The sequence below is a fragment of the Rhinichthys klamathensis genome, unplaced genomic scaffold (genome assembly GCF_029890125.1).
Source record: "Rhinichthys klamathensis goyatoka isolate OS25496 unplaced genomic scaffold, OSU_Roscu_1.1 h1tg000032l_1, whole genome shotgun sequence".
NCBI classification, from domain to species: Eukaryota; Metazoa; Chordata; class Actinopteri; order Cypriniformes; family Leuciscidae; genus Rhinichthys; species Rhinichthys klamathensis.
In genome coordinates this window covers 2,419,284-2,447,182 of record NW_026606581.1, presented here as the reverse complement: position 1 = coordinate 2,447,182, position 27,899 = coordinate 2,419,284, and the positions used below count along the sequence as shown (strand labels likewise).

General features: G+C 38.8%; 1 protein-coding gene across 6 annotated transcripts in view; it reads left to right on the top strand.

The window, feature by feature from the left end:
• ccdc88c (coiled-coil domain containing 88C) overlaps positions 1–27,899 on the top strand; it is a 57,962-nt gene that overhangs the window by 14,102 nt on the left and 15,961 nt on the right. For all 6 annotated transcript variants that reach the window (XM_056245549.1, XM_056245548.1, XM_056245551.1 and 3 more), the window contains exons 4-20: positions 8,743–8,812; positions 11,964–12,022; positions 13,250–13,333; positions 13,411–13,551; positions 13,672–13,859; positions 14,059–14,140; positions 14,693–14,851; positions 15,216–15,362; positions 17,410–17,554; positions 18,514–18,695; positions 18,780–18,917; positions 19,023–20,093; positions 20,819–20,946; positions 23,360–23,501; positions 23,637–23,822; positions 23,910–24,071; positions 25,391–25,668. In XM_056245549.1, the coding sequence (XP_056101524.1) occupies positions 8,743–8,812; positions 11,964–12,022; positions 13,250–13,333; positions 13,411–13,551; positions 13,672–13,859; positions 14,059–14,140; positions 14,693–14,851; positions 15,216–15,362; positions 17,410–17,554; positions 18,514–18,695; positions 18,780–18,917; positions 19,023–20,093; positions 20,819–20,946; positions 23,360–23,501; positions 23,637–23,822; positions 23,910–24,071; positions 25,391–25,668 (3,362 nt within the window). The remainder of the gene's footprint in view (positions 1–8,742; positions 8,813–11,963; positions 12,023–13,249; positions 13,334–13,410; positions 13,552–13,671; positions 13,860–14,058; positions 14,141–14,692; positions 14,852–15,215; positions 15,363–17,409; positions 17,555–18,513; positions 18,696–18,779; positions 18,918–19,022; positions 20,094–20,818; positions 20,947–23,359; positions 23,502–23,636; positions 23,823–23,909; positions 24,072–25,390; positions 25,669–27,899) is intronic.

The following is a 27,899-nucleotide window of genomic DNA, read 5'->3' as shown; positions in this document are numbered from 1 at the left end:
GTCTTATTCTCCTCCACTGCAGTGTATTTTTGATCCCGAGGTGCCGGGACCTGAACATCTACACAGATTTGGTCCAGCTGCTGTGGGGGTCACTCTACCTCTGGAATGGGACAGAAGTGGGGGGAGGTTCCACTAGGCTGATTTTATTTAATAAAGAATTGGGGTAAAGAGGGAGGTGGTATGGCTCTCCAGGTCAATTGAAGTTGCCAGGGAGTCTGGAATGCCTCTCTTTCTGTCCCTTCTGTCCCTGCTGTTGCCCTCAGAGTCAACAAGAAGTGAAAGCTGGTGTGTCCACGCACATACAGAGCCTGTAGGAATTAGGTTTCCCTTTCTAAGCCATTTGTTTTTGTTTTGTTCAGGGATTTGGGGTTGGACGCTTTAATTCCGAGTTTTCTTGATTTTAAAAAGTTACCTCAACAACTACTGAAACTTAAATACTTCATATGCATTATGCTTTGATGTTCCTGTGGTCTTATTGCCTTTGTGATATCTCCACAAAGCACAATAAGATTTCTGGTGACAGGAAGTGGTGACATCACATGTGACTGTGTCACATAGCAGCAGCGCTCTGCTCACCTGGGCCCTTTGTGTATACACTACAGTTTTTTCACTTTTTAGCGGCTGACATTTATGCTCCTCTGTTTGGACACTGTGACGTCTTGGTCTTTATGTGGTTTGCTGGTTTCCATCTTTTTTGTCTCCCCACATTCTGCCAATATATCCTTGAATAGGGTCTTAAATTACACATCCTAAAACAGAATAAATGTGACTGACAACTGCTATATTGTGTGTAGAAAAAGGTTAAGTTCTGAACATGAAGGACCACAGAATTCTTCACAGAGATACACAACATATTGGTTATTGGCCAATGTTAAATGAAGTAAAAATTAAACTGCAATAAATAATAAATTTGGCATCAAATCAAAACACACCCTATCTATTTTGTAGATGCATGTTATATACTGTATCTTATTGTGAATGAATCATCCATGTTTTATTTATTTGTATTTTTTGACCTTGTAAAATATAATGATAATGTCATAGCTCGTTCTTCCAGTGAAAATGAGAGCCTTCTCTCTGGTGACGTATGCCAGATTTCTCTAAACATTTAGTCCACTTAAACCCCACTTCTCCACAATTGACTGCATTCACATTTGAGTGCAACGCCCACATCTCAAAATCCAATAAACAACCGATGAATAAAACCAAGTCCTTTTCTTTTGCGATAATCCATTGCACTCTAACATCAGCTGATAACCTGTACCGTATCGTGTATACCTATCTCTTGCATCAATACACTTAAACAGCAAAAGTATGACTATATGCAGTATATTTGGAGTTTTTGAAAACACTCCATTCTTACAATATAAAGAACTCTTTAGGTTCTAATGTTGCCTGCAGTGTTTGGACAGGAGCTCTGTGGATTGGGCTTATTTTAAATCTATCTACCATGATGTGGGTGTGTGTTCATGTGCAGAGCTGTAGTCAGCTTGTGGTTTACTCCACAGGAGAGTGAATATAGAACACCGGGTCACTGAGTACAGACAGCAATGGGGCCACAAATTTGGTAAAATTGACCTTCACTTTCAATAACACAAACAGGCGTACATAGACACTTTATATGAGCAATCTAAATCAAGGCAAAGTCTAAATCATAACCACAGCTCAGGGTGAACATGTGGCATGATCTGGTCTGGTGAATTAGATATTGATCATTTGTGGGTTTCTCCATTGTATATTCAGTGAAGAACCCTCAGGCAAACCTGCAATATGGGTCACTGTAACAGAGGAGAGGACCACCATGACCATTGATCACCCCCTTTTTGCCACCAGCATACATGTCAATCATGACAATGGGCACAGTTGCTTCACCCCTCTCCAGTGTAAAATTAGAAAATGAAACTTGCACATTCTCCTAGTTGCAAAGCATTTACTGAAAAAGCATTTCTCACAACTATTACAAAACCATCACACATCTATGCAGAATTTAAAGACTATTAAGTAATTTTAAGCCCATTCAGATAGCTGACATTAAAAACTCATAATACACTTTATTTATTTAAAACAATGATGATTCATTTACTAAAATGAATTTGTGAGTTTTAATGAGTTTAATTTTTAAGTTTTTCAGAGTAACTTTGCATTTTGTACATTTCAGGTGCAATATTTTTGTGTGTGTGTATAGGCCTATGTGTCTGCTGTTTGAGAAATTTGCAGCTTTTGGGAAACTTGCATGTGTGTTTGCAGTAGGGCTCTCACTGTCAGATTTTCACTACGTTGTCGTGGCCAAAAGGATTTACAGTAATGATATTATTTCTATCTATGTAATTAAAAAAATGTATCTGAAAATCCAACAGATTATTTACAATATTATTGTATGTTTAGTATAAACATGATCATTATTTAAGTTTTAAATATCATTGTTATTGTCAATACTGCATTGCGATACCCCTAGTTTGCACATAATTCAAATATAAAAAACAAACAAAACAAAAAAATCTGAATCTAAATCATTTAAAAACATACTACACCCCTTCCAAAGAACCCATCTGGGGCTCTGTTCAGATTTATTAAATTAATTTATAAAATAAACAGATTGGCAACCATAGTTTTGTGCAATAGGCTTATGTTTGAATTTGTTTTATTATCCAGTAGCTGAACCGTCTCTAAGATTCTCCGTTTTCTTCCTCATTCCTGTATCTGTGATGGCTGCTCTCTCAGAATGGAACACAATGGCACTGAATACTCCTGTTACTCACTATTCATCTGAGCCTGGCCAATTCTAGCCGTGTTTGTATTGTGATAAGCACGAATGGTAATTTTGCCTTGACTTTCTACCCATAAATCCAAATATTTACTTGAATTTGGAATCCAAAATAACATCCTCACAGGGAGCAAGTACATACCCAGTGACCCTGACCAGTTTAATACAGTGATTATTTTAGTTTTCTGGTCTTGTCTCACTGGGCAGAAGAGAAGCTGCTGATGTTCTTTGATGTTCCCACAGAAGTCAGTGGGAGAAATGTGATTAGTGTGTTGATCCCAGAGCTCCATCACTGCTGTGTTATTGATTTATTACTACTGGAGACGGCTCCCATTGCCCCCACAGCCCGTTTCTCCATTCATCCTTTCATCTCAGATGAAGAGCGCTATTTACCTTTATATTTTTCTCTCTTTTTTTTTGTCAATACAATCCCAGATTTCTCCTATTCTTCCTCCTGGATTCATTCTGAGCCAATTTAATGAGTACACTAAACTTCAAATATTTTTAAATTACCATAAAATATACACTACCATTTAAAAGTTTAGGGTTGGAGAGTTTATATAATGTATTATTCTGACTAAGGCTCCATTTTATTTGATCAAAAATACAGTAAAAACAGTAATATTGAGAAATATTACAATTTAAAGTAAATGTTTTCTATTTTAATATATTTTAAAATGTAATGGAAACACTTTAGTGCAGGGTCCAATTCTCAGTATTAACTAGTTGTCACTAGCATGCATATTACTAGGATATTTTTGGCTGTTTATTAGTACTTATAAAGCACACATTAATGCTTTATTCTGCATAACCATATTCTACATCCCTTATTCCTACACAATACCTAAACTTAACAACCACCTTACTATTAATAAGCAGTAGTAATTAGGAGTTTGAGGCAAAAGTCATAGTTAATAGTGAGAATTGGACCCTAATCTAAAGTGTGACCAATGTAATTTATTCCTGTGATGTCAAAGCTGAATTTTCAGCATCATTACTCCAGTCTTCAGTGACACATTACCCTTTAGAAATCACTCGTATATATGCTGATTTGCTGCTCAGGAAACATTTCTTGTTATTATCAATGTAGAAAACAGTTTATATCAAAATGGCCTTCTCGGCGGGTATCCTCGTAAACGCAGTCGCTAATGGCTTATGTGAACGTAAACAATTGAGAAAGAAAACTGATGCGTATCATCAAATTGGATCCGTGCATTATCACTTTTGTAGCTTTTACAAGGTTAAATTGTATTTAATTTATACCATGAAGAAAATGCAGTGTTATTTTACATTTGATTATTCTATATTTTACTCTATTTCTGTACCGAAATACGGTTAGACTTACCTGAAAAAAATAGGCTGAAGCATCTTTGTTCTATCGTATTTATTTTTGCTTGTAATTTATTTTCTATGCAGATTCACTCCTGTACAAATTAAATCACCCCAATCATTCTAGAATGATAAATTATTTTATAATAGAACTGTTCATCTGGTGAAATTATTTTAATTTCGCAATATATATCGCAGAAAAACTGTTTTTTCCAATATTAGTGCAGCCCTAGTGTACACGTAACATATAATTTAAGTACATGAAACTACATTTGTGGTGTCTTTGACTCCTGTAGTGTGACTAATTTTAAATGGAACAGCAGGACGTAAGGTTGGGACTTGGTTTTACCAATGAGGATGTGATTAGTTGGAATAATGTTAGGTTATTATATACTTGGATATTATTGTCCCCACCCAGCCAACACAGCATTGGTCATGCCAGCAGAAACATAACATCAGATGAGAGGAAAGTTACTTTAGTTAACTAAGAAATTTTTTTTCCATAAAATAAATAACACGCACTGATGAAACATGCTCGATAAGTAGGAACATTTATGTAAGTAAATTAGGTTAATTTTGATTTCATGTTGTTTTTAAGATCAGATGATTTGTCAAAACCAATCTGAATGCCAACGTACACTCTCAATATATAGATACTGATCATGTGTCGCACTGGCTCGTAATGCTGAAGCCGGCAGGGGGTGGACAGCCCCAGAGCCAAAGGTCTGAAAGGCACAAGTGCTCCTGTCCTGCTTTACCATTCAGGCATTGTTCCACACGGCAACAGAGGAAATTAGCTCAGGAAAGTTTCTATGAAACTTTCCAACTATCCCGACCAGTTGTACCATGACCTCATGAAGTCATATGCCAAACCGCCATTTTTTGTGGATGTTCCAGTGGGGTAACAAAGTATGAAGGTGTTGAGGTTATCTTTGTTGTCCTGATTTTACAGTGGAAAATGCCGTTTGAATGTTGAGTGAAGTTTTAGGAGGCCAGCGAAACCAACACTCCCATATTTCCTGTGTGAAATCAAAACATTGGCTTTTCGCCTTTCTTTTTCGCTTTGTTTTTCCTCCATTTTATAGAATATTTGTCTCCTTTAATGGTTGTTTTGTTTGCAATGGGCTTTGGCTAGAAAATGGGCGGTTAGTCTTTCAACCAACACCTTGCCGGCGTTGTGATATGGATACATGTCCATGAATAATTTACTTCAGGCAGGTAATTTTCAGTAATGATGCAATTGCAGGTCCAGTATCGTCTTGTTATTATCTGTTATGATTGAAGGTTATCTTTGTGGTGACATTACATTTAGAGTTTTTCTTTGTGGTGTGTGTATTTGCAGTAGTTTCTACAATTGTAATGTATCTGAAGTGGTGTAGGCACCTTAAGTTACCTAAGCCTGTCTCTGACGTTAACTGATCCTTTATATCATTTTTTTCCATCCTCAGCTGTTAGTTGAAACGAGATACTGATGCTGGCATGAAAGCCTCCTCGTCTTGCATATGAATCAAATCTAGTAATTAGCCTGCTTGATCTAAGCAGCTCTAGAAATTATCAGGTTTACGGGCAATTAAAGAATGAGGTGTTTGTGGAGAGAATGCTTAACGTGACAAAACTGTACACACCCCATCATGGTGCAGCTGTCGATTAAAACACCATAAAGAGCTTTTTTCCCCCCTCTCAGGTTGAAACGTGTACCTTTATGTAATTATACACACCAGACTGGCTGTCAGTCAAAACCACTTAAGTTTCTTCCCCGAGTGCCTTGCTTGTTCCATTGTGCATAGTTATCTCAGAAGTGGTCTTACATCAGTGGTCCAGAAAATACAGGAATGACAAGATTACTCAAGTGGATTGTAAGGTTTGTCTTGTGTAGTGTAAAGAAGCATTAGTTTTGATGATATTTAGAAAGTGTCTGATGTGTATAAATACAATGTAATGATGGAAATTAGACTTGGACTAAACTGAATTTCTGAAATGAAAGGACTAGGCCTAGTTCATCAAAAAGTATGAAAATTCTCACCCTCATGTCGTTCCAAACCTGTAGGACTGTTTCTTCTGTGAGATCATTTGATCCGACCAGTACTGTTATGTTTTGAAACTCGAACCCGAAATTGCTTTCTTACAAAAAGTAACTTTTTGTAATATGCTGTATTTCAGGATTGCGTGCAGCAGTCACTATAGTAACATGTAAATAAACACAGTTTCATCAAGGCACAGTGGCCTCTGCTGTAGAGTAGCCTACCTGTCGTCTTGCTTTCGTAAGCCAAAACTTCTTTGCAAGTCCAGCACGTAATTGCTGAGCTCTTTGTTGGTTTTACTGACAAGTTCATAATTCTTCCACAGTACAGCTTTCAGTGCATCATTTGCTATCGTAATAAGTTCTCCCTCATAGTGCGTTGTTCCGTCTGCCGTATTGTGACAGAGCGAGCGAGAGCACATGCGCGAAACAAGTTGCAATGAAATGTACCTGACCCGAACCCAAAGCGATTCATGAAAAATCGGGTCAGGTAGCAGACCTCTAGTGACCATGGCTCTCAAACTCTTCAAAAAACAAAACAAATACCAAATTATAATAATCGTTTCAGTTGGAATCCAGGCGATAGGGAATTTCACATAAGGGCAAAAGATTTCCTCATGCAGATTTCACAATGTGTTCAAGTTGGTTATATGGATTCGCTGCACTGACCAACAGAAAGCTGCTTGGTTTAAAAGTGATATCTGTGTGAGCTGTGCTTCATACATCGCTACTCTATTGACATGTGTTGATGTATTGAAACTCTTTCGGCTGCACACTTATGGGAAAAGTAGATGATAACGAGAGTCTATGGTTCGTTACTTAAGTATTCTCAGTGTTTGTAATTGTAAGGACAGTAGTAAAGAAAGGAATGCTCGCAGGCCTATGTTTTGAAAAAGGCAGTGTGGTCTGGCCTCGGCCTCAGCTGGGGCAGCTCTATTGTACTGGATGAGGGCCATGTCTCTGTTGGTCTCTATACACAAGGACCTCCCCTGGGAGTCACTACTCTGAGCTGAAGATGGAGTTGTCAGTAGGGGGTCTGGGCTTGATGATGTCAAATGGGATAGCACTCTTTCTCATTAGCTGTGAAGCCATGCACTCGGGTGAGAGTGCATGTCCATCTGCCTACAGCATGACTTCAGTTTGTTGAAAGTAGGAAAACTGACTAGTCAGTGGGTTGCCTGTACGTCTAATTGGTCGTAAGGATGTCCTGTATAATCAGGCTGGTTCACGTAAGATGTGGTCTTCCATTCAAAAATAGTAAGACAAAGCACAACAGAATGGAACTGAAAAACTTTAAACGATATATAATACATTTATATATTATATACAAAATATATTTTATGTGTATATATATATATATATATATATATATATATATATACACTACCGTTCAAAAGTTTGGGGTCAGTGAGAATTTTATTTTTATTTTTTGGAGGAAAGAAATCAATACTTTTATTTATCAAGGAATAATTAATTTGATCGAAAGTGACAGTAAAGACATTTATAATGTTACAAAAGTCTTTTGAACTTCCTATTCATCAAAGAATCCAAAAAAAAAAAAAAAAAAAACTGTACAACTGACAGACCAACAACTGTTTCAACATTGATAATAATAATAAATGTTTCTTGAGCATCAAATCCTCATATTATACTGATTTGTGAAGGATCATTTGATACTGAAGACACTGACACTGGTGATGCTGAAAATTCAGCTTTGATCACAGGAATAAATTACACTTTACTATATATTCACACAGAAAACAGCTGATTTACACTGGAATAATATTTAATACTATAACTGATTTTTGTTGTATTTTTAATCAAATAAGCGCAGCCATGGTTAGCAGAAGAGAATTCTTTTAAAAGTATTTAAAATCGTACCGACCCCAAACTTTTGATTGGTAGTGTGTATATATATATATATATATATAATTAATAATCCCCACAAGATCTGTGATAAAGAATGGTTCAGCTTTCAGAAATGATTCTCGAATATAATTTCTTGACAGTTGCACAGAAACAATAAATCTGGTATGTAATTCTGTCACTGATGTCAGTGCTCTTATCTAAGTGTGTTTTGGAATGAAGGGTTTGGTCAATTGGACCTGTATGGTCTTGTTCTTTGTGTACTTTGTTGAGCTTTGTTGCCCTGGAGGCCATTGTGCCTGAAGGGGAGTCTTATTATTACATGGGCACACGTGCACTCCTGCAAATTTATGCCTTTAAATCTTGTTCCCTTTTTAATTGGGGAATTTTATTGTCTTTTTTAATTATTTATAAATATTGCTTAGCTCATATTTTGGCTGTATGCTGGAATTTGATGTTCTCCACCCAAGACATGCCTTGTCTGGGGCTGCTAATGCTTCCCATTTCCATTTTGATTTCCTGCCTGTCTGTTTGCAAGTATGAGTTTCCTGTTCCCACGTAACCACTGACCCTGTTTAAGGTACTCGGCCCAAATATTGACACCCGTCCGTCTGTCAATCTGGCTGCCATCTTGATTAATGCCTATTTTGACCCTTCACTGTTGTCCTTTCACATAGATTAAATGTTTAAGGTGCCATTACAGTGCACTGAACGTTTCCATGTCTACCCGTTTACAATAGGCATGTTTTCTTTTTTCTCTCAGGAGAGTCTTCAGCAGCTCATCGTTATGAACCTTCCCAATGTTCTGGCCATCGCCAAGGACCCATTATCAGGTATTGCTCAATCATATAATTTTAAATAAGCCACTAGATCGTGGTACAAAATGGGTGCCTTTCTGGTTTAAGTACATTTTTAAATTAACATTTTAAAACGTTCTAATGTGTTAATAAACTGCATTGTTCTTAAGATAAATTAAGCTTTTTTTTTTACACACATTTACACACATTTTAATATGTGTGTAATACATGTATTTATATCTTCAGAAAACAGGTTTGATGGTGCCAAGATTATGGTTTTACTATTTAATTTGAAATCAAGGTCGTAAAACGATAAGGTGTGGTTACACTTTATTTTAAGGTGACGTAGTTACATTGTACTTACTCAGATAAGTACTGAGTAATATTAATTAACTACGTGCAGTTGCTCTAGAGTTATGGTTATTGTTTGGTTTAGGGTTAGTTACTTGTCATTATGCATAATTTACTGTTATTTTTATAGTAAGTACATGCAGTAAGGTGTAACTACGTCACCTTAAATTAAAGTGTTACCTAAGGTGTCTATTAGAAAGAGAATTTAATGCTGACCTTTTTACCAATATCTACTTTTTAATTGTTTACTATACAAAATCATGATGGGTTGACATAAAACACAAGGACAACTTAAACTCTCTGCTTAATATGTTACTTTAATCTTAAAATATGTTTTGTCTCAAGATGCACACCAGCAATGGTTTTTTTTCTAATGCATGTTTATAAAAGTTACTTAAATGCCCTAATTGAACTAAGGCCTAATCCTGGCTTAATCGAAGCCCTGTCTGTGAAACCAGGCCTAAAAGAGGAAAAATAGGATGGTAACAGGGCTGATGCATAATCTGTGGACAGAATTTCAAGAGAAAATAGTGCAATTCTATTATCATATATTTTGTTTTCTGCAACATTTGCAAGATTTAAACCGCAATGTTAGGCATTCTTTTTTTTTAAAGAATGCCTATATTAACACAGAAACAAGTAATCAGCAATTCATTGCTGATGTCTTTTTATGCACGTTTATGACAGACCAATATAGCACTCGTTTTGTAGAATCACCATCCTATCAGCATACTTTTATTTTCTTACTTTTATCTGGATAAGTTGCTGTATCTTCACTATAGTCACTATAAATCACGTACTACCACTTTCCATCATGCCCCAAAGCAAAACGTACACCCTACTAAACAAACCTCCTCATTTATCACCTCACATTCACACACCAGCCTTCATAAACACCCTTTCACCTTCTGATATGGGATGTGCGGACAAGGTTCTGGCTCTCTGGGGAAGGAAACCCATGTTGGGGACCTTGTAATGGCAGGAGGAAAGGAGAAAGGCCAGAGGAAACTTCTTGGGACCAATCCTAGCCCTAAGCGCTGACTGGGGATCTTGCTGTTGACAGTAGAGCAGCTAGAGACATGAAACCAGAACAACAAGGAAATATGGTCTGGGACTATAGTCAATTATAAAGCTTTAATCTGTCATTATACTAAAATATTTGACTGAACAATGCTGCAATGCTTGCCATCAGAATCAAGAGAGCTGTGTAATAAAATGTGTAAAAAATAGTATAGATATTAGCTATTATATATAACAGTTAGCAAATGGTATAGAGTAAAAAAATGCTGCAATTAAAGTAACTTTGCAGATTTTTTTAACCCGCTTTGTATTGTTACAATGTAGGTAGTGTATGTACGTTTATTTCTCAGCTAAAGCTCCAGGACTTTTGTAAAAACTACAGAATATACTTCTGCATTTTTGTATCCCCCCTCACAGATGGTCGGATCGACTGAGGGTTATTAACAGGACAGTTATTGTAAGGGTAGGTTTATCACTGAAAATTGTATCATACTATATCTACACTTTAAACAGTTTATTGTCAAATTTATTGTAAAAATAGAACAATATGGCAAAAGCTTTCTTACCTCTACGCATTTTGCTTCGGGCGGAACTGACAGAATGGCCTTCTTTTTTTTTCCGTTTGGCCTAAAACACTGTGTTCGTGGTCATTCAGTTGGAAATTTTGACTACAATTCGCGGAATACTTGCACCTGTAACAATGCAAGTTGACATCATTATAACAAAAAATTTGCTAAGAAGTATTTCCTTCTAAAGCAAGGCAGTATTTGACTGACATTAGCTACATTTTGACTAGATTATTAGCTGGTAAATTGTTTATTAGCTAATAATGTTCAAATATCACAACATGAAACCTGTGGTGTATTGAACTGTTCAAAATGTGACTGACTTATACTAAACTTCTGCATATACTGTAAAGTTTGCACCATGACACCTGATCACTAATGCAGGTCTGCTCTTATACTCCAAAATACATATGGTAATGTTGCAGTAGACTGTTGACAACAGACGCGTATAACAGGCCTTTGTTATAATGAGGTGTGTATCTGATCTGCAGGTTGACCTTTATGAGTATGTGCGTAGACTAGATTTCCTTCTCTGCTCATGCTTGCTACCTACAGGATGCCGTACAATGATTTTGCATAATACAAAATTAACCCTTATCATGGTTATGCTGTCATTTTCTGCTTATCATGGGTTATCAAAACAGTCCGAGATTAATTTTTTTCCCCTGGATGCTGTATTGGAGCTTATTTCTGTACATTTTGTTCAGTGGGCCCCTGCAGACCACATTCTAGTCATGAAAAGCTTTAACGAAAGTAATGTTTTCCCAGAAAATGACTAATATGAATATATTTCACAGAAGGCCTTATGTTAATGGTTTTTATGTGCTGGTCAATTTGTTTCTTATCTTGTTACATGTGCAACGCTCTCTGATGTTTGTGTTTTTTAGTAAGCTTCACTTGTAGTGGACAATAGAGTCATTTCCCCCACGGCTGGTAAAGAGCTCCTCCTCTGCTGTCTGTGTAAAGGGGGGTACGATGTAGGGTGGGGTGGTGTTCAGCAACAAATGGTCGCCATGGTGACAGCACCCCCACACCCACTCCATTCTCTCCAGAGTATTTATTAGTCTAAGACTGCCAGACAAACAAACTCACCAACACACAGAAACAAGCTTCGAAAAACTAATTAAAAAACTTGATATCAAAGGGTTTGTGTGATTGCAAAAGAGTTGATGTTCATTTCTTTAATTTCTGTTGTTTATAGTACCTTTATTCTCAATTCGTGTGAATTGTTTTAATTTTTTTTCCCTCAGGTAAAAGCATGGAGGAGGTGAAGAGACTGCTGTTGCTAATACTGGGCTGTGCTGTTCAGGTAAACTGCTTGAAGTAGCAGAAATCTCCAACCGACATTTTGAGACCAGTACAGGAAATCATATCCATATCACCATGTCTGGGCATGCCTCTGCTTTTCCAGAGTAAAACTAACACACGCTTATTATGCTGCAAAATCAAGCATCTATTCAGATATGTCCCAGAGGAGATAGCAAATATAATTGGGTTAGATATGCTAAAGTTTTTGTCTCCTTTTCCTGAGGATTGTTCCTCACATGTCTGTTCTGTGCAGGCCTATTTGTCCCCACACTTTTAGCCCCCTCTCTAGCTGTTTTTTCCTGTTCTATGAATGGATAATAAACCGCTCGCATTCATTTAGAGCCTTAAACTTCACAGTGTAACATTTGCCTGCTGATTTTCTTTCTGTTCAGTTTCTTTGAGCTTGTCTAATCCTCCACCATAACTTCCTCTCACTGTATTCCAGTCACGAGATGCACAATTTAGTCTTTGTCCCATTTGAAAGTATCCCCTGCATTCTTTTATTCAAAGTTGGGCTCGATCTCTGATGTGATTACCGCTGTTTCATCTGTGCCAGCAGTTTATTAGACTAATCACCATCATTTAAGTCATACTCCTAAATTCTTTGGCAGTGCTGATTTCATTAATACACAGGATAGTTATTTCCTTCTTTGCTCATCTCTTCCCCTTTCTCTTCACTTTCCTTATATCGTTAATCTTTGTTTCCTTTTTATATCTTTTCCTCTCCCATTCCCATCCTCATTCCTTTTTTCCCTTTTTGTTCCTTCACATATACCATAATTTCCTCTTTCCTTTCCCTTCCTCGTAATCATCCTCTTTCCCTTTTCCATCCCTTCCCTTTCCCTTTCCTTTCCATTCCTTCCTCTTCCCCTTCCGGTACCTTTCCCTTCCTTCCTTCCTTTTCCCTTTCTCTTTGCTTTTCTGTTCCTTCTCCATCCTCTTTCCCTTTCTTTTCCTTCCTCCTCTCTTTTTCATTCTTACCTTTTCCCTTTCCGGATCCTTTCCCTTCCTCTTGCTCTCTTCACTTTTTCTATTCCTTCCCCTTCCCCTTCCCTTCCCCTTCCTTTTCTGGTTCTTTCTATTTTCTTTTTCCTCTCCATTCTCCTTCCCATTTCTCATCCTCTTTCCCTTTCCTTTTCTTTTCCCCTTTCCCACCCTCTCCTCATACCTTTCATCTTTCCTTTCCATCCATTACCTCTTTCCTAATTCTCTTCCTCTCTTCCAACAGTGTGATCGTAAAGAAGAAATTATTGAGAAGATCAAGCTGCTTGACATTGAGACACAGGCTACCATCGTAACTCATATTCAAGAAGTGAGCTTCCCTGATGTCAGCCAATAACTTATAAATATCATACATGGAGCATGTATTTGAGGGCTTTTTGATTACAGGTAACCCACAACCAGGAGAATGTTCTGGACCTGCAGTGGATGGAGGTTGAGGAGATTCCTGCTGAGCAGTTGGACCCTCTGTCTCGGACCATGGCCTTTCACCTACGTAAACTCATAGACGAGCGAGATGAGTCTGCTGAGGTATGCCAATCTAAGCAGCACCAACTACAGTCAACTATTTTTTTTAGGAAGTTGCATTAAACTTCTGAAGAGATTGATCATCACTGATTAGATGCTGATAGGTCTGTTTTGTGTCCTTAGCTGATCATAGAGCTGACACAGGAGAGGGACTATCTTCAGTCCCAGCAGCCTTCCGGTCTCTTTGGCTTTTCTAGCCCTGAGCACACCTCTCTATCCCCTGTCACCCTACTGTCTAAAGAAGATCGTCAGCATTTAGCTGTGGAACTGGCTGACACAAAGGCCAAACTGCGGCGCTCCCGCCAAGAGTTGTAAGTGTCTTTTGTACACTTACGACTTTTTACAGGTTCAAACTAACTTCACTGACAGCCGCAGCACTGTTAAAATAAAAGTCCTGCTTCTGTTTATTATTTTTATTGTCATATTTTTGCCTTGGCAATATATTGGTCATCCACTTGTTAAGCCTGTCAGTATTGTAAACACTTACTCTTGTGTATGTGCTCTCTACAGAGAGGAGAAGACAGAGCATTTGACTGATACCAAGAATGAGATTGAGCGCCTGGATGCAGAGATTCAGAAACTCAAGCAGGAGGTATCACATCAAGGGCCAGATTTACTAAACAGGGCAAATTAGCGTGAAAGCGCAATCCCATAAAAGCACAGATAGGAGTGGAAAGTTCTGCGTGTGATCTACTGACGACGGTCAAATTAAAGAACACAGACGAAGCCAGATAATTTCTATAATGAGCGCAAATTTGGGTGTTAAATAATGGTGCAAATACCAGTAAATTGACTAGCGCAAACCTTAGTAAATCCTCTTGCATGATTCATTTACATTCATTAGTATTCTCCTCCCATACATTTTGCGTCGGAAAGGGAAACTCCTACAAATGCATATGCAACAAGGTCAGCCTCAAAAATAACCCTGTCCACGCCTTTTCAGCGCTAATTTTTCACTGCGTGTCTTTAGTAAATCCTAACAGTTGTTTTTTAACGCCCAAAGAGGGTTTGCGCTGGCGCAAGCTGTTAGTTAATCTGGCCCCAAGAAAAATTCACACTTTACATGGCTTAATCAAACTGGAAAACACTTTACTGTAGCTTCAGCGATCAGTTACTATCATCTGTTGTATTAATGTATGAGTAGAACATGCAGTTGCTGACAGAGGCACGTTCGGTGCGGGTGTACCGTGATGAGGTGGATGCTCTAAGGGAACGTGCTGGAAAAGTGGATCGTCTGGAAACGGAACTGGTTCGCTGCAAAGAGAAGCTAAACGATGTCCATTTCTACAAGACACGCATAGAGGTAACCACACACCAACCTATATTGCATTTCCATTTTAAGAACTTGCTTTTAGCGTTGGCAAAACAGTGTGCCAATGTGCCTTAGACTTTGTCATTGTCTGGAAAAGCATGAATTATAAACTAGCCACACACCACTTTAATCAGAAGGGGAGAAATTGATTTCTTTGTGAGGTGACTGATGTACAGCTGCCTACTGAGAGCCCCTGCTGCTTTTATTTTTCAGATATTATGCCTCAGGTGTCTGCAGGCCCTGAGCTGTCACTGACAGCCCTCTCTCAGTCTGCTGTCGTCATGCTCTCTATCACTTGATCTTTTCTTTTTGCCCATCTCTTTATTTTTCTCTCTTGTCTCTCTTTTGTGCACAGGAACTAAGAGAGGACAATATGACTCTGTTGGAGACAAAGTCAATGCTGGAGGAGCAGCTTACTGGGGCTAGGGGGCGCTGTGACAAACTACACGAGCTGGAGAAAGAGAACCTTCAGCTGCGCTCCAAATTGCATGACATGGAAATTGTGAGTGTTATGGAAAATAATTGATTTGGTGTTTATACATTTTAATCTTTACACACCTTACAGTTCAATTTGATTTCGTTCACAATGTGATTTACAAAACAATCCTTGATTCATCTTTTGATTTGTAGCGTAGGGGCGATAAAACATGCTGTAGACCTAGCTGATTCATTAGACTGTTCCAAAGTATATGAAAGCTTTGATACTTGATACTTGAGGGTCCTCTGGAAGTGACCGCAAGAATGCCATTGTTCCTTCACCTCTAGGTGGAAACATGCATTATGTAACGTATGCCATATTCCTGACTTATTTTAGCTTAAAGGGCATATTGCAGGTTAGAGGACCCAACGAGTCAATGTATAGAAAAATAATGTAGGAACTAGATTTTCTTTAAAATATTCTTATAAATACGTTACAGAAGCTTCTGGAGTCGTTTTTGTGAGAAAATTTTACTTCCGCGTCTGAAAATGGGTGTGGCGGGCGTGACGTAACGGGCGGGAGAGCGGTTGATTCAAACAACAGGAAAACAATGGATCGCAATGACATTTCGGACGCTGAGGAAATACTTACTCGTATGACGGACTACAGCCATACAATTATGAGCCTGCTATGCTGCCAAGAGAGCAGTGACCGGCCAGGACTAATGTCAGACAGAACGGTCAGAGACACATTGAGTTGTGGTGTGAGGAGAACCAGTGGAGAACAGGACAGGTGTCTTGGTGAGAGACGTGCTTATAGATACACGTTCGCTAACGATACACTGTGCTCACAATATTGTACAGATTATTACCATCGTATATCAGGCCAGCAGACATTAGTATGTTTAGGGTAGATGTATACTATTAAATGTATAAAAACTATACTTGAGTATATTTCTATTGTAAGTTACTAAAAACATACTCAAGTACATTTTTAAAACATATTTTTCATCTGGGTTATAACATAAACAGAAAATTAAAGATTTGAATATTTAATCAACCTAGTAATTTTGTTTTTCAATTACAAGTTGCCTCTATTTAGGGCATGACTACCTATATCACCCTATTTGATGCCATTGGTATTATACGACGATCAATATTCTTGCTTCGGCATCCCATGTTAAACTCCATCATATCGCCGGGATGATAATCCTCCGATCTGAAGTGAACGCTACACACGATCTGAAGTGAACGCTACATACGATCTGAAGTGAAAGCTACACACGACCGCGTTTCTCGAAGCCGATGCGGAAGAGAAATCCCGTCTCTTCACCTGCACAAACCGCACCAGGCACGAAAGATATACAGCACCGTCCTTTTTCTTGTTATGGAAACCTGTGGACTCGATGTCCTGACAGGCCGGAGTTTTTGCAACCTCCACAAACACAATAATTTACCATGACGATGATAGATTGAAATACAAAAACTACCGAAAACACACTGACTCACGGCCGCTCTCACTGAATACCAGCCTACTCTGCACTGAGCCGAGGCTGAGGCTCCCTAGCGTGACGTAAAATGACGCGATGTTGAAAAAAAAAGCCGTTTTTACGAGCAGTCCAAGAAACGCTCACTTTATCTACTAAATTAGTGCCCTTATGTCGTTTTAAAACATTTTAAATCCTGCATTACCTTTTCATATGGTATTTTCATACAAGGTTATATATTAATTTAGATTTTTTTTTTACCTGCAATATGCTCTTTAAGGCCTGTTCACACGGAGAGGAACTCAGCATGATTTTCTGAAAGAAAATACATTTTTGCTTAATTTTTGCCATAGGAACCTCAGAATACCCTAGCAGCATGCTAGAAGCCAACTAGCAATAATTGTTACCAAAGTACCTGGCAAGTAACGTCCTAGAATGCACTCAGACAGCCTAGTCACAAGTTCAACCTAGAATACCTTGGCAAGCACATAAAAACTACCAAGAAACACACTAGGAACACCGTAGCAACTGTATACCTAGTTTAAAAATTTGAAGGTTTGAGAAAACATCTACGCAATGGATTTGTTGATCCTTTTTTTCCCCAGCCCTAAGTATACGATTGTTCCTCTTTTGTATGTGAATTAGGACAGGGACAGTGATAAGAAACGGCTGGAGGAATTGCTGGAAGAGAACATGTTGCTGGAGATCTCTCAGAAACAAAGCATGAATGAGTCGGCTCACCTTGGCTGGGAATTGGAGCAACTGTCCAAGAACAGTGAGGTCAATGAGGGTGAGTCCAAAAAGGTTTCAGTTTGAAACCTTCTGAGACGATGTCTTACGCCCTGTTTACACCAGCGTTTTGGCTGATCGGATCACAAGTGGATGACGCTTAGTGTAAATGGGGTCTAAAATATTTTGAGCTCGTCAACTTTCTACCACTTTCAGAGGTAGCCGAAACTACCTATTCTTGGACTTGAATATTAGATTCTGTGTTTGTAATACTAACCCAACATAGAACCCTTTAGAAAATACAGCACAAAGAGTCAAATTTTGGTCATGACCTATTTTCTGTTTGCCAATTGTTTGTTTTAAGAACCCATCCCAATGCAAATATTCTGCCAACAGAGAATCTTGCCGTTTTGTTCATGCAAAGTGAACAAACGCTTATTTGTTATTAATGAAGCAAGTCAATGTTATAATAAGTCAATATTATCTTGAAAGAACTGGTAACTGAAATATCTCTACCCTCAGGCTGTTTGTAAGCCGTTAGGTGTGTATACATTGTTTTGAAAGGTAATGCATGGGTGACTAAGCATCTGCCTACTTAATGTTTGTTACTCAGGCTGCAAAATAAATATTATAAATACATATCTAATAAATAAATACAATGTATACACATACAAGAAACAACATATACAAGATATATATAAGAAACAATATAAATACAAAAAAAAAGTTGTTGATCAATATTTTTAAATAACCGTTTTAACATCTAAAGAGTAGGCACATTAGCTGATGGCTGATGTAATGCCTACGGTACGGTTTCAAATCTGACAATGTGGGATTTAACATTCTAGTTTATTAAAGCATTATTTATTGATAATCAATTATAATGAATAATCAGTAGGTGATGCTCCATTTTTAGCTGATGCTCATAATCTCAATTAGATATGTTGGTAATAGTAGGGGAAGACAAAACAATGCAGCTAATCTCAATGACCTGCATTGTTTTGTCTTCTCCTACTACAGCCCGTAAGTCATTTGTGTTTGAGCTGAATGAGTCCACATCCAGCCAACTGTTGAAGCTGGAGAAGGAGAACCAATGCCTTCAAAGCACAATCCAGGAGTTAAGAGAAGCCTCCATCAACATGGAAGAAGGTCAGCTGCATGCATTGGAGCTGGAAAAAGAGAACCAGAGTCTTAGCAAGAAGGTACATATCTTTTCCACATTTACTATTTACTGACAGACAGAATATTGAATACTGATGAGATAACTTCTGTGTTGTGTGTTTAAGTTGGAGCGTCTGCAATCCCAATTGGACCAGGAAAAACAGACAACTCAGGACATGGAGAACCTTGGAGATGAGCTACTAACGGAGAAACAGAGACTGGAGAAAACTCTAGAGACAATTCAGGCTGATAAAGACAGACAGGTGAACATCTAAAGAAAGAAAACTCTTGTTATGTAACATGATGATTAACAGTATATGAACTATTCATTCATAAACTTCATTTGTTTGTGTGTGGGTGGGTATTAGATCTCAGAGTTGGAGCAGGAGAAGGAGCACCTGACCCAGGCAGTGAGCTCCCTCCGGAAGCGTGCTCAGGTGAACAGTGAGGCTCGTGTGAGAGAGGTGGAGACAGAAAACCGCGTTCTCCACCAGACCATCTCTGAAACGGGTGGTAAACTTGCTCGCCTGGAGTCTGAGAAACGGCAGGCAACTAAAGAGCTAGACTCTCTCCGTGAACGAGGAGAGCGCTGTGAGGAGATGGAAAAGGAGGTAGCACGTCTGGAGCGAGTCCGAGAGCAGCTACAGCGGGAAGCCGCCTCCTTAAAGATTGGCAGTGAGCGTGTCGAGGCCCTGGAGTGTGAGAATGCTACTCTGGAGAAAGACAATCGCCGGCTGAAGAAGCTGGCTGACACGGCCCAGAATGCCAGCATGCGCTTGGCTGTTCTGGAGAAGGATCACCAGCAACTTGAGGAGGAGAACCTGGTGCAGAGGCGTGCGTTGGAGACCCTGCGGCCGGCAGCTGCTCGCCTGACACAACTACAGCAGGAACATGCCGAACTAGAGCGGGAACATGAGGAGATGTGCCGCACTTTGGAGGAGCTTCGCTCCCAGGCCAAGAGGAGCGAAAGATTGGAGATGAGCTACGGCAGTCTGAGCCAGGAAAACCAACGGCTCCAACAGACTCTGGACAACAGCGCCACCAAGATCCAGAGTCTAGAGGGCGAGCTGAGGCAGAATGAGGCGGAGAAGAAGGATCTGCGCCGAGAGTTAGAGGGCTTGAGGCAGACTCTAACATGGGCGGAAGCAGTTGAGAAGGAGAAGAGAGGAATGGAGCAGGAATTGGGCCAGGCAGAGAAGGAGAAGAAGCAGCTGGAGAAGGAGACGCGTAGGTTGAAGCAGCAGTTGGAGACGAAGGAGACCGCACTGGAGGAGAACTGCCTCAGGCTGGCCAGCATGGAGAAAGAAAGCACGGCTCTCAATAAAGAGTTAGGCCGCCTTAAAGAGGCTGCAGGGAGACTCAAAGAGCTGGAGAGAGAGTACAAAGACCTGCAGAAACAGGCCACCATGGATAAGAAGACTCTGGCCACACTAAGAGAGGTATGACACGTTTAGTACATCAATGTCAATGACATATGTGAGTGTCCACTATAAAGAAAAAAACTCTTAAAAATGTTCTTATAAATGTACTCTGTTGTAAAACATTTATATTTTTTTCCTGAAAATTTTCTATTTAATGACTCCAAGTAGCCATCAAGTAAAATGTAACGGAAATAGAGACATTTCTTCTTTTTTTTTTACTTAGATCTGAGCTAAACGGATTATTCGAAAATGAAAAAAATGTAGGGTGGGCTTGTTCTGTCGGTTGTTGACTGGATGGAGGCAGGTCTGAATGCGAGCTTGAGGTCGATTTTGAGAAAGGCACATTATTAATGGCAAGGGATCAAATAAGATTTGTATGTCCCAACCTATCTGCATGGGTTGCTTTGGTAAAGACATAGGCGTACATAAGTATGTTACGAGGCTTTCAAATCAGATGCAGGAAAAATGGAGGTGTGAACAGGAAAACGTGAGGAAAAATGTAAAATGTGATGCACCGTGCTGTAGTCACAGCCGGAATCTTTGGACATACTGTTTGAATACCGTATGAGTGCTTCATTTCCATCACTGGTTTTGGCCTTATCGTTGTGTGTCGTGTTAAGAGTGATGCAAAAGACAACTTTAAGAGACTCATTTACCTTGACACACAGTTATGAGGGTCTGCGGTTGTGCTCTGTATGGTATCCCTGGAGTTCAGTGTTGGCTTTGCATATTCTTTCGAGCAGGAGCTGGTGAATGAGAAGTTGAGAGTGCAGCAACAGTGTAATGACCTGGAGAAGCTGAGTCACGAGCTGGAGAAGATCGGCTTGAATCGAGAGAGACTCCTACAGGAAGAACACAGCTGTGAAGACAAGTGAGTAATACGAGTAATAAGAAAATGATCAGTCATATCCTTTCTCGGGTTTAGAGTTCATTTGATAGTTTGTAATTACAAGGTGTTGCTAGATGCTTTAAAGTGTCTTGTTTGTTTTATGTGGACGCTGCCCTATGAAAGGTGTAGCAGGTGAGGTGCTGCTAAAGTTGTAGACTTCCAATGCGACATGCTTGTTTTTCTCTCTTGTACATACCATCACCACTTGTCTCGACTCTGTCTTTCTTTCCTCTCACTGCCTGTGTTGAGGTTAAAGTGTTATAAGTAATGTGCTCTACACATTTCGATTATTTTTTGCAAGTAACACATTCATTTTTTAATTTACACCGTACAAACAATTATGCAAAATTAACTAACATGCTACATGCTACTAAATTATTTTTAAAAGTAGTGTTTCCCAACACTGTTAATTGCCTGAAATATAATCTGAGTCAAAGTGCATGCTAACTTTACTGTTTTTACTGTAGTGTGTGTGGTTCAGTGACCTGTTATAAGTTCTTTACGTGGTTGTTGTCTGCAGGAGCTTTGCTGTGTAGTAGTGTTTTTATAATTGTTTCTTTCATATTGAAGCCCCAGTATGAAGAAATTACAGAACTGACTCTTGGTATATACTCCAGTTTGATTAGTTTTCACTGGAATGTTCCCTGTAGAGGGATCAGTAGTGATGGATTCTACTTTCTCTATAAGGAAGTAGACTCATTCTTTCTCTCTATCCCAACTTTAACCCCATTATTACGGTGAGTGTGACATCTGACATGTATTTGTAAGTTAGATCAAAAGAAATGAACGTGGCTGAATGTAAACTGCAACATTTCTCACCAGCTAATAGTGTCATAAAACGCTAGTTGTCTAATCGCTTCGTGTTTGAAGAAATTTACCACTAACAGTCACATTCCACTGTGCTTCGTAATCCCTCCAAGAAGGTGTGTGTGTGTGTGGGCGTGTGTGTGTGTACCTACTTACTATCATATTTTACCATACCAAAACCTCCTTCTGGGGACATCCTCATTTGTAAAAATGGCTTAAATAAAGTAAATGCAGGTTTTTTTTTTTTTTTTTTTTTTTTTTTTATTGTAAAAATGCTGAAAGTGTTTTGGTAGGGTTAGGGTGTGGGCTAGAATTAGGTTATAGTATTTATAACTAGCTGCATATAAAAACTATAGAAGTCTATTCAGTGTCCCCATTTAGATAGCTAAGTGTGTGTGTGCCCGTGTTATATTATAAATATTGAATTTTGTAAATGTGTTTCTTTAGCTATGGCAGTTTTGTTGTTGTTAACTAAAACTGTTCAAATTGTTTTTAATTGAAGTAAAGCTAAAATAGAAATATTAGCAGAAAAGCTTAAAATTAGAAAACTTAAATGAAAATTAGAAATGTTCTAATGTTAACTTGGCAACAAACTGAAATAGTACTAAAATTACTAAAACTAAAACTGAAATAAAAGCTAAATAGAAATATATTTAAAAACATGAAACTCTAAACATGCACTTCTAAAAGTAAAAGCTACTGTAGTGACAATTGTAATAAATACTATTAGGAATATAAATAATACTAAAATGACAGTGAACTATGGACACGTTCAGCCCTGTGGATTTTAGTCCTTAAAGGAGCTGTATGTAAGAAATTTATTTCAATTAATCATAAAATGGCCCTGAAATGTCAATAGACATTAAGAAATCATGTACATTTCAAATACTTATATCACTGACAACAGTAGTCTGGCCAGGATATTGTCATTTAAAAAGTGCAGTTGCAGCCCTCAACTGATGTTGATGTTGTCATGTTGTGTTTTGGTCTGATGCTCCACCCTCCACCTATCTACCAATCACGAAGTCAGTAGTGTTGCGGCATCCGGGTTGCCAGCTCTGCTCTAGTTACCGCAGCTGCAGCTCGTCACGTTCCTGCTGGATCCTGCAGCCGATCTGGCAACCTCGAGTCAGGGAGGAGGGGGAGGGGATACACCACTCTACAGCAATTTGACAGTGATTGCAGTACTAGTTTTGGCCACAATCTTACATACAGCTCCTTTAAGCTTTTTAATACTCACTACTTAATTTTTCTACTAGCTATGTCAAACAGAGAAACTGCACTTTGTTTATTTCAAACAAATGTAATTTCAACCTCATCTCATTCTGAAATGACTTTCTATTTTTTTTTTTTAAATTACCAACTTTTTGTTTTATTAAAGCTAGTTTGTGTTTCTTAAATAAACACAATTAAATATTTTTGCCCAAAATATTTTTCGTATCTTGACAAGAGAATCTATTTATTGCTAAGGCTGTTGTAGTGACTTACTGTCAGAGATCTAAGCTTTTCTATTTGACTGGTCAGATTCTGATGCTCACACAGATTTAAGATTCTAATATATCAACATTCCATTTTTTTCATTCTTCAGTAAATATAAGATCCTGGAGACCAAGATTGAGTCGGCACTGAAGAAAACTCTAGAACTGAGAGAAGACAAGATCCAGAGACTGGAGTCTCGCCTGGAGGAGAGCAGAAGCTTAAACCAGCAACTTCGCACTGAACTCACCACTGTATGTTCAGGCCTTCTCAAACTACAAATATATACAATTAAAAACAAAGAAAGTTGGGAAAATGGTGAAAGGAATTCTCTGACATGTTGCATCTTATATCAGGCCTGATTTTCTGTTCTGTTCTCTTCTTTCCAGGTGAAAAAGAACCTAGAGGCCCTTAAGCAAAGGCAAGAGGAAGAAGCGGCTCACTCTGATATCTCCCAGCAGGCTTTGGGGCAGGCTAGATCGGTCCCAGATAAAGAGAAGTGGGAGACTGAGCAGAGGGAGGCCACAGCTGAACTTCTCAAGCTGAAAGACAGACTAATCGATGTTGAGAAGAATGTAAGACGACATATTTATATCAACCCAGCTGCTCAACTTATACAGTATCGCCTTCAGTATTGTAACATGCTTTTGTGAACTCCCCAGAATGCTACCCTGCAGACAGAGAAACATCTTCTGAAGGAGCAGCTGAAGCAGTTAGATTCCCAGAATGCACAGCTCAACGCACAAACACTAGCTCTGCAGAAACAGGCAGCGTCTTTACAAGAGCACAACACCTCTCTTCATAAAGAAACTGCCAAACTCCAGGTACATTTTATTTCTGAAACATTAATCATTACTGTCAGGCTTCTGTTCTTATATTTTAATTCAGTAGGCCTAAATTGTGTTCACTACTGAACTGAACATTATATTTTAATAAAAAACATTTTTACATTTTCACATTTCTTTTCTTTTAAAAACATAAGGCTGTTAATACAAAAAAATCATGTCATTAATCTCATGATTTCTAAATGAAACGATAACCATGTCAAATTTTGTTTTCTCCATTTAATTTTTTTGTGGACCCCCCCCCCAGGTCCCCCTTGCTAGAAAACTCCTGGAAATAATTTTTGACATCTATTGATTTGCTTACACCATTAAAATAAACCATCCACTCGTTCATGACTCCTTGTATCTTTCTGAAGTCTCTACAGAAATTAGTACATGAGCTGTTATACAGGACGCATCAAAGTGAACTTTCCTTTACGTTTCCATTTACTCTTCTATTTGTCCTCTTGTCGTGTGAAGTGCAACAGAAACTGAGCGCGCCTCTGTATACAGTGTAGACAGCGGCAGTGATTATAATGGGTTTTATTTGCTTTAAACGCGACACTCGCATCCAGTGTAGGCAAATGTCAGCCGTTAAGCGACTGAACGCGAGTGGGCGGGGCCTATGATGCGAGGATGTATAACTATTCGTCGATGTCTTGCTCTGGAGGCAGGCACATGCAAAAGTATTTGCCGTGTGTCACAGATCCCACAATATCCAAATGAGTCATTTTTGGATCTTGATTAAATAAATGCTTTCGTTATTACGAGGAGGACGTTTTAAGATATGAAACTTGCAGAATGTTTTAATGGTACAAAGACCTCTTATATGTCAAAAGATCAAGGCAAATTTGATTTCTCATGTCATGACCCCTTTAAGAATTTTGAGATTGTACAGCTAATCAGCACTTCCTTTTTGATCTCCAAAAATATCTGACATTTTCAGGCACATAGAAATGGTTGTCATTGCCAATGCTTACTAGATTCAGCAAATACCGTAAAAAAAGAACAGGTGAGGATGCCGCCTTCTGTTTTTTGGTTGTGTAAGGGTCATTAGTGACATGAGAAAGCAATTTCGTGACCAAAGAGATGGCAGGTGTGATACAACATACTGTAGGGTTGACATTTCCAGAATGAGAACGGAATGTTCACCTGTTCCTCTCTGACCCATACGGCAAGAAAGGCAGTTGTTTTGTTCAGCCAAGGATAAAGTCTGTCTATCTGTCTGTCTATCTGTCTGTCTAACTGCTTAAAATATGCAAAACAGAATCCTTAGATGTCCAATTTTCATGGTTGTTTATTTCCCTTCTCCTGGTCAGGTGGAAAATTCGACCCTAATCTCCCAGAGCTCCTCTCTCATGGCTCAATATGGAGCTTTACAGGCCCAGCTGCAAACTCTGGAGTCGGAGGCTGAGTCTCTTCAAAAACAGCGCGAGGAGGTGTGTGCAGCCCGCGACCGAGCCACGCAGGACCACGAGCGCCTGCTCAGCGTACACGACCGGCAGGCGACCGAGTACGAGCAGTTTATCGCCCAACACGCAGCGCTGAAAGGCAGCCTGAGAGCTCTGGAGCAAGAACACCGCACGCTGGAGAGCAAGTCAGTCCCTTTCCAACTCAATCAGTCCTTCAGAAATGCATTCATCTACCATCCAGCTCTACATCAAACATGATGGCATTAGGTCTATATGCAAAACGGGAAACTAGCACAGTTCGTGTGATATTCTGTATACCACCTAATATTTTTAAGAAGAATTGTCATGATCAATTGGAATTGCAAAAATAATTAATAATAATGAACAAATACTTCACATTTAGCTTTATTTTCAGCAGAAGGTTTAAGAACACAGTTGGTGACCTTTGTTGAGTTATTGAGCCTTTCCATAGGTGGCAGCTTATGCATCTTTCTGTCTGCCTGAGGAGGCTGTGTAACAATAGAGTAATGAGCTGCGTCTGGTCTGAGCGGAGACGCCACAATGACCCCATACCATTAGCACCGCTGACAGAGACGTTGAGAGATGGAGGGCCCTTAAAGGGACAGTCCACCCAAAAATCTAAATTCTGTCATCATGTACTCACTCTCATGTCGTTCCAAAACTGCGACTCTCGTTCTTCTGCGGAACCTAAAGGTTTTAAAGAAACTACCGGTAATAATATAATGCATAATACATAATATTTTGAAGAATGTTGGTAACTAAATGGTTTCGGCCCCCATTGACATTTCATTGTACGGACAACAATTACAATGGAAATCAATGGGAACTGAAACTGTTTGGTTACCAACATTCTGTAAAATATCTTGTTTTATGTTCCGCAGAAGAAAGTCACTTACACACATGTTTGGTACGACATGAGGCAGAGTAAATGATGACAGAGTTTTCATTTGTCGGTGGACTGTCCCTTTAATAGTAAGGAACAGTCAGGGTTTAGTCCTTGTAAAAATAGCCTTTTTTCCCCCAACTATACGCAAATGTGTTTGATAACAATTGTAGGTTTTAAGGCCTGACTTGTCCTGGAATATAGTCTATGGTGTTGCTAATGAAACGGCCCCAATGGGAATCTGAATTGTTTTTTTTAGAGGTGGGTCACAGTGGAAAATGTCCCTTATTTTTATACGCACCTATTAGACATTAATTAGCACAAACTCAACCTGCTCTAATACACACTAATCTACTCACGTCACACTCATTTTTCCATGGTTCACTGTGGAAAGTTGTTTCTTTTGTTAGAGACAGGAAAAACATGGTTCTGTGTGCCTATAGTTTTGTAGTCTCCCCTTGTCTCTTTTATCGCTCGGTCTCATGAATAATGCAGTAGTGTGTCTCTGGGGGCCTCAGCTGAGGGGTTCACCAGATGGCTGTCAGGGGCCCAATCAGCTGTAATGTCCACCGGCCTCAGCGTCCATGTCCAACATGCCACCTGTCACACACACACACTCAATCTCCTAATTACTATTATTTATTTAAACTAGCATCATCAGTTTAGAACAGTACTGGGTTTTTTGGGGACTGTTGGCATTGGGGAAGCTGGTTCCCAAGATTCAGTGTTGAGGAAAGTTACTTTTTAAAGTAATTCATTACAATATTCAGTTACTCCCTAAAAACTGATTGGAAACTAAAAGGAAATGCAAATTCACACCTGAACAGTAGAGGACGCAGCTCAAACAAACCCTGCAGAAGAATAGGACACATGAGAAGAAAGTTCAACACTTACTTCAGCTATAAATAAAATAAAATAAATAAAACCCAAATGTGCTGTTTATCTAAAGTCATTTTTGCTTATTATTAGTATGGTTGAATTGGATCATCAATGGTCAGCAGCGAAGACTGCTTAATAAAAAATACATAAAGTATATTTGTGTAATTTAACATTTAATTATTGCATGTTTGCATAATTTGAGTTTGCATTTCACGGTTCTTATTAATTTGAGGAATACTGAATCTGTTTTTGCGCAAGTCAGATGAGCGCTCACATTTAGTCTAGAACTACAATAACCATCATGTTCACACAGCGCACACAAAGCCTCTGCACTTACTCCTGATTTCTCAACATGGGGACTGAGGTGTGGGAAAAATACATGGGAAAAATACTTATTTATTTGAAAAAGTAACAAATATTTTGATGTAAATTTAAAAGTAATGCATTACTTTACCAGTTACTTGAACAAGGTAATCTGTTTACGTAACTTGCAATGCGTTACCCCCAACACTGGCAAGATTTTTCTGTTAGCTGAACCACCGTGACTTTAATTATTTACTTTAAATACCACCTAAGATTTTAAGTAATGCTAAACTTTCAGTGAATAATGGAACATCTCCACAAATAATTAAA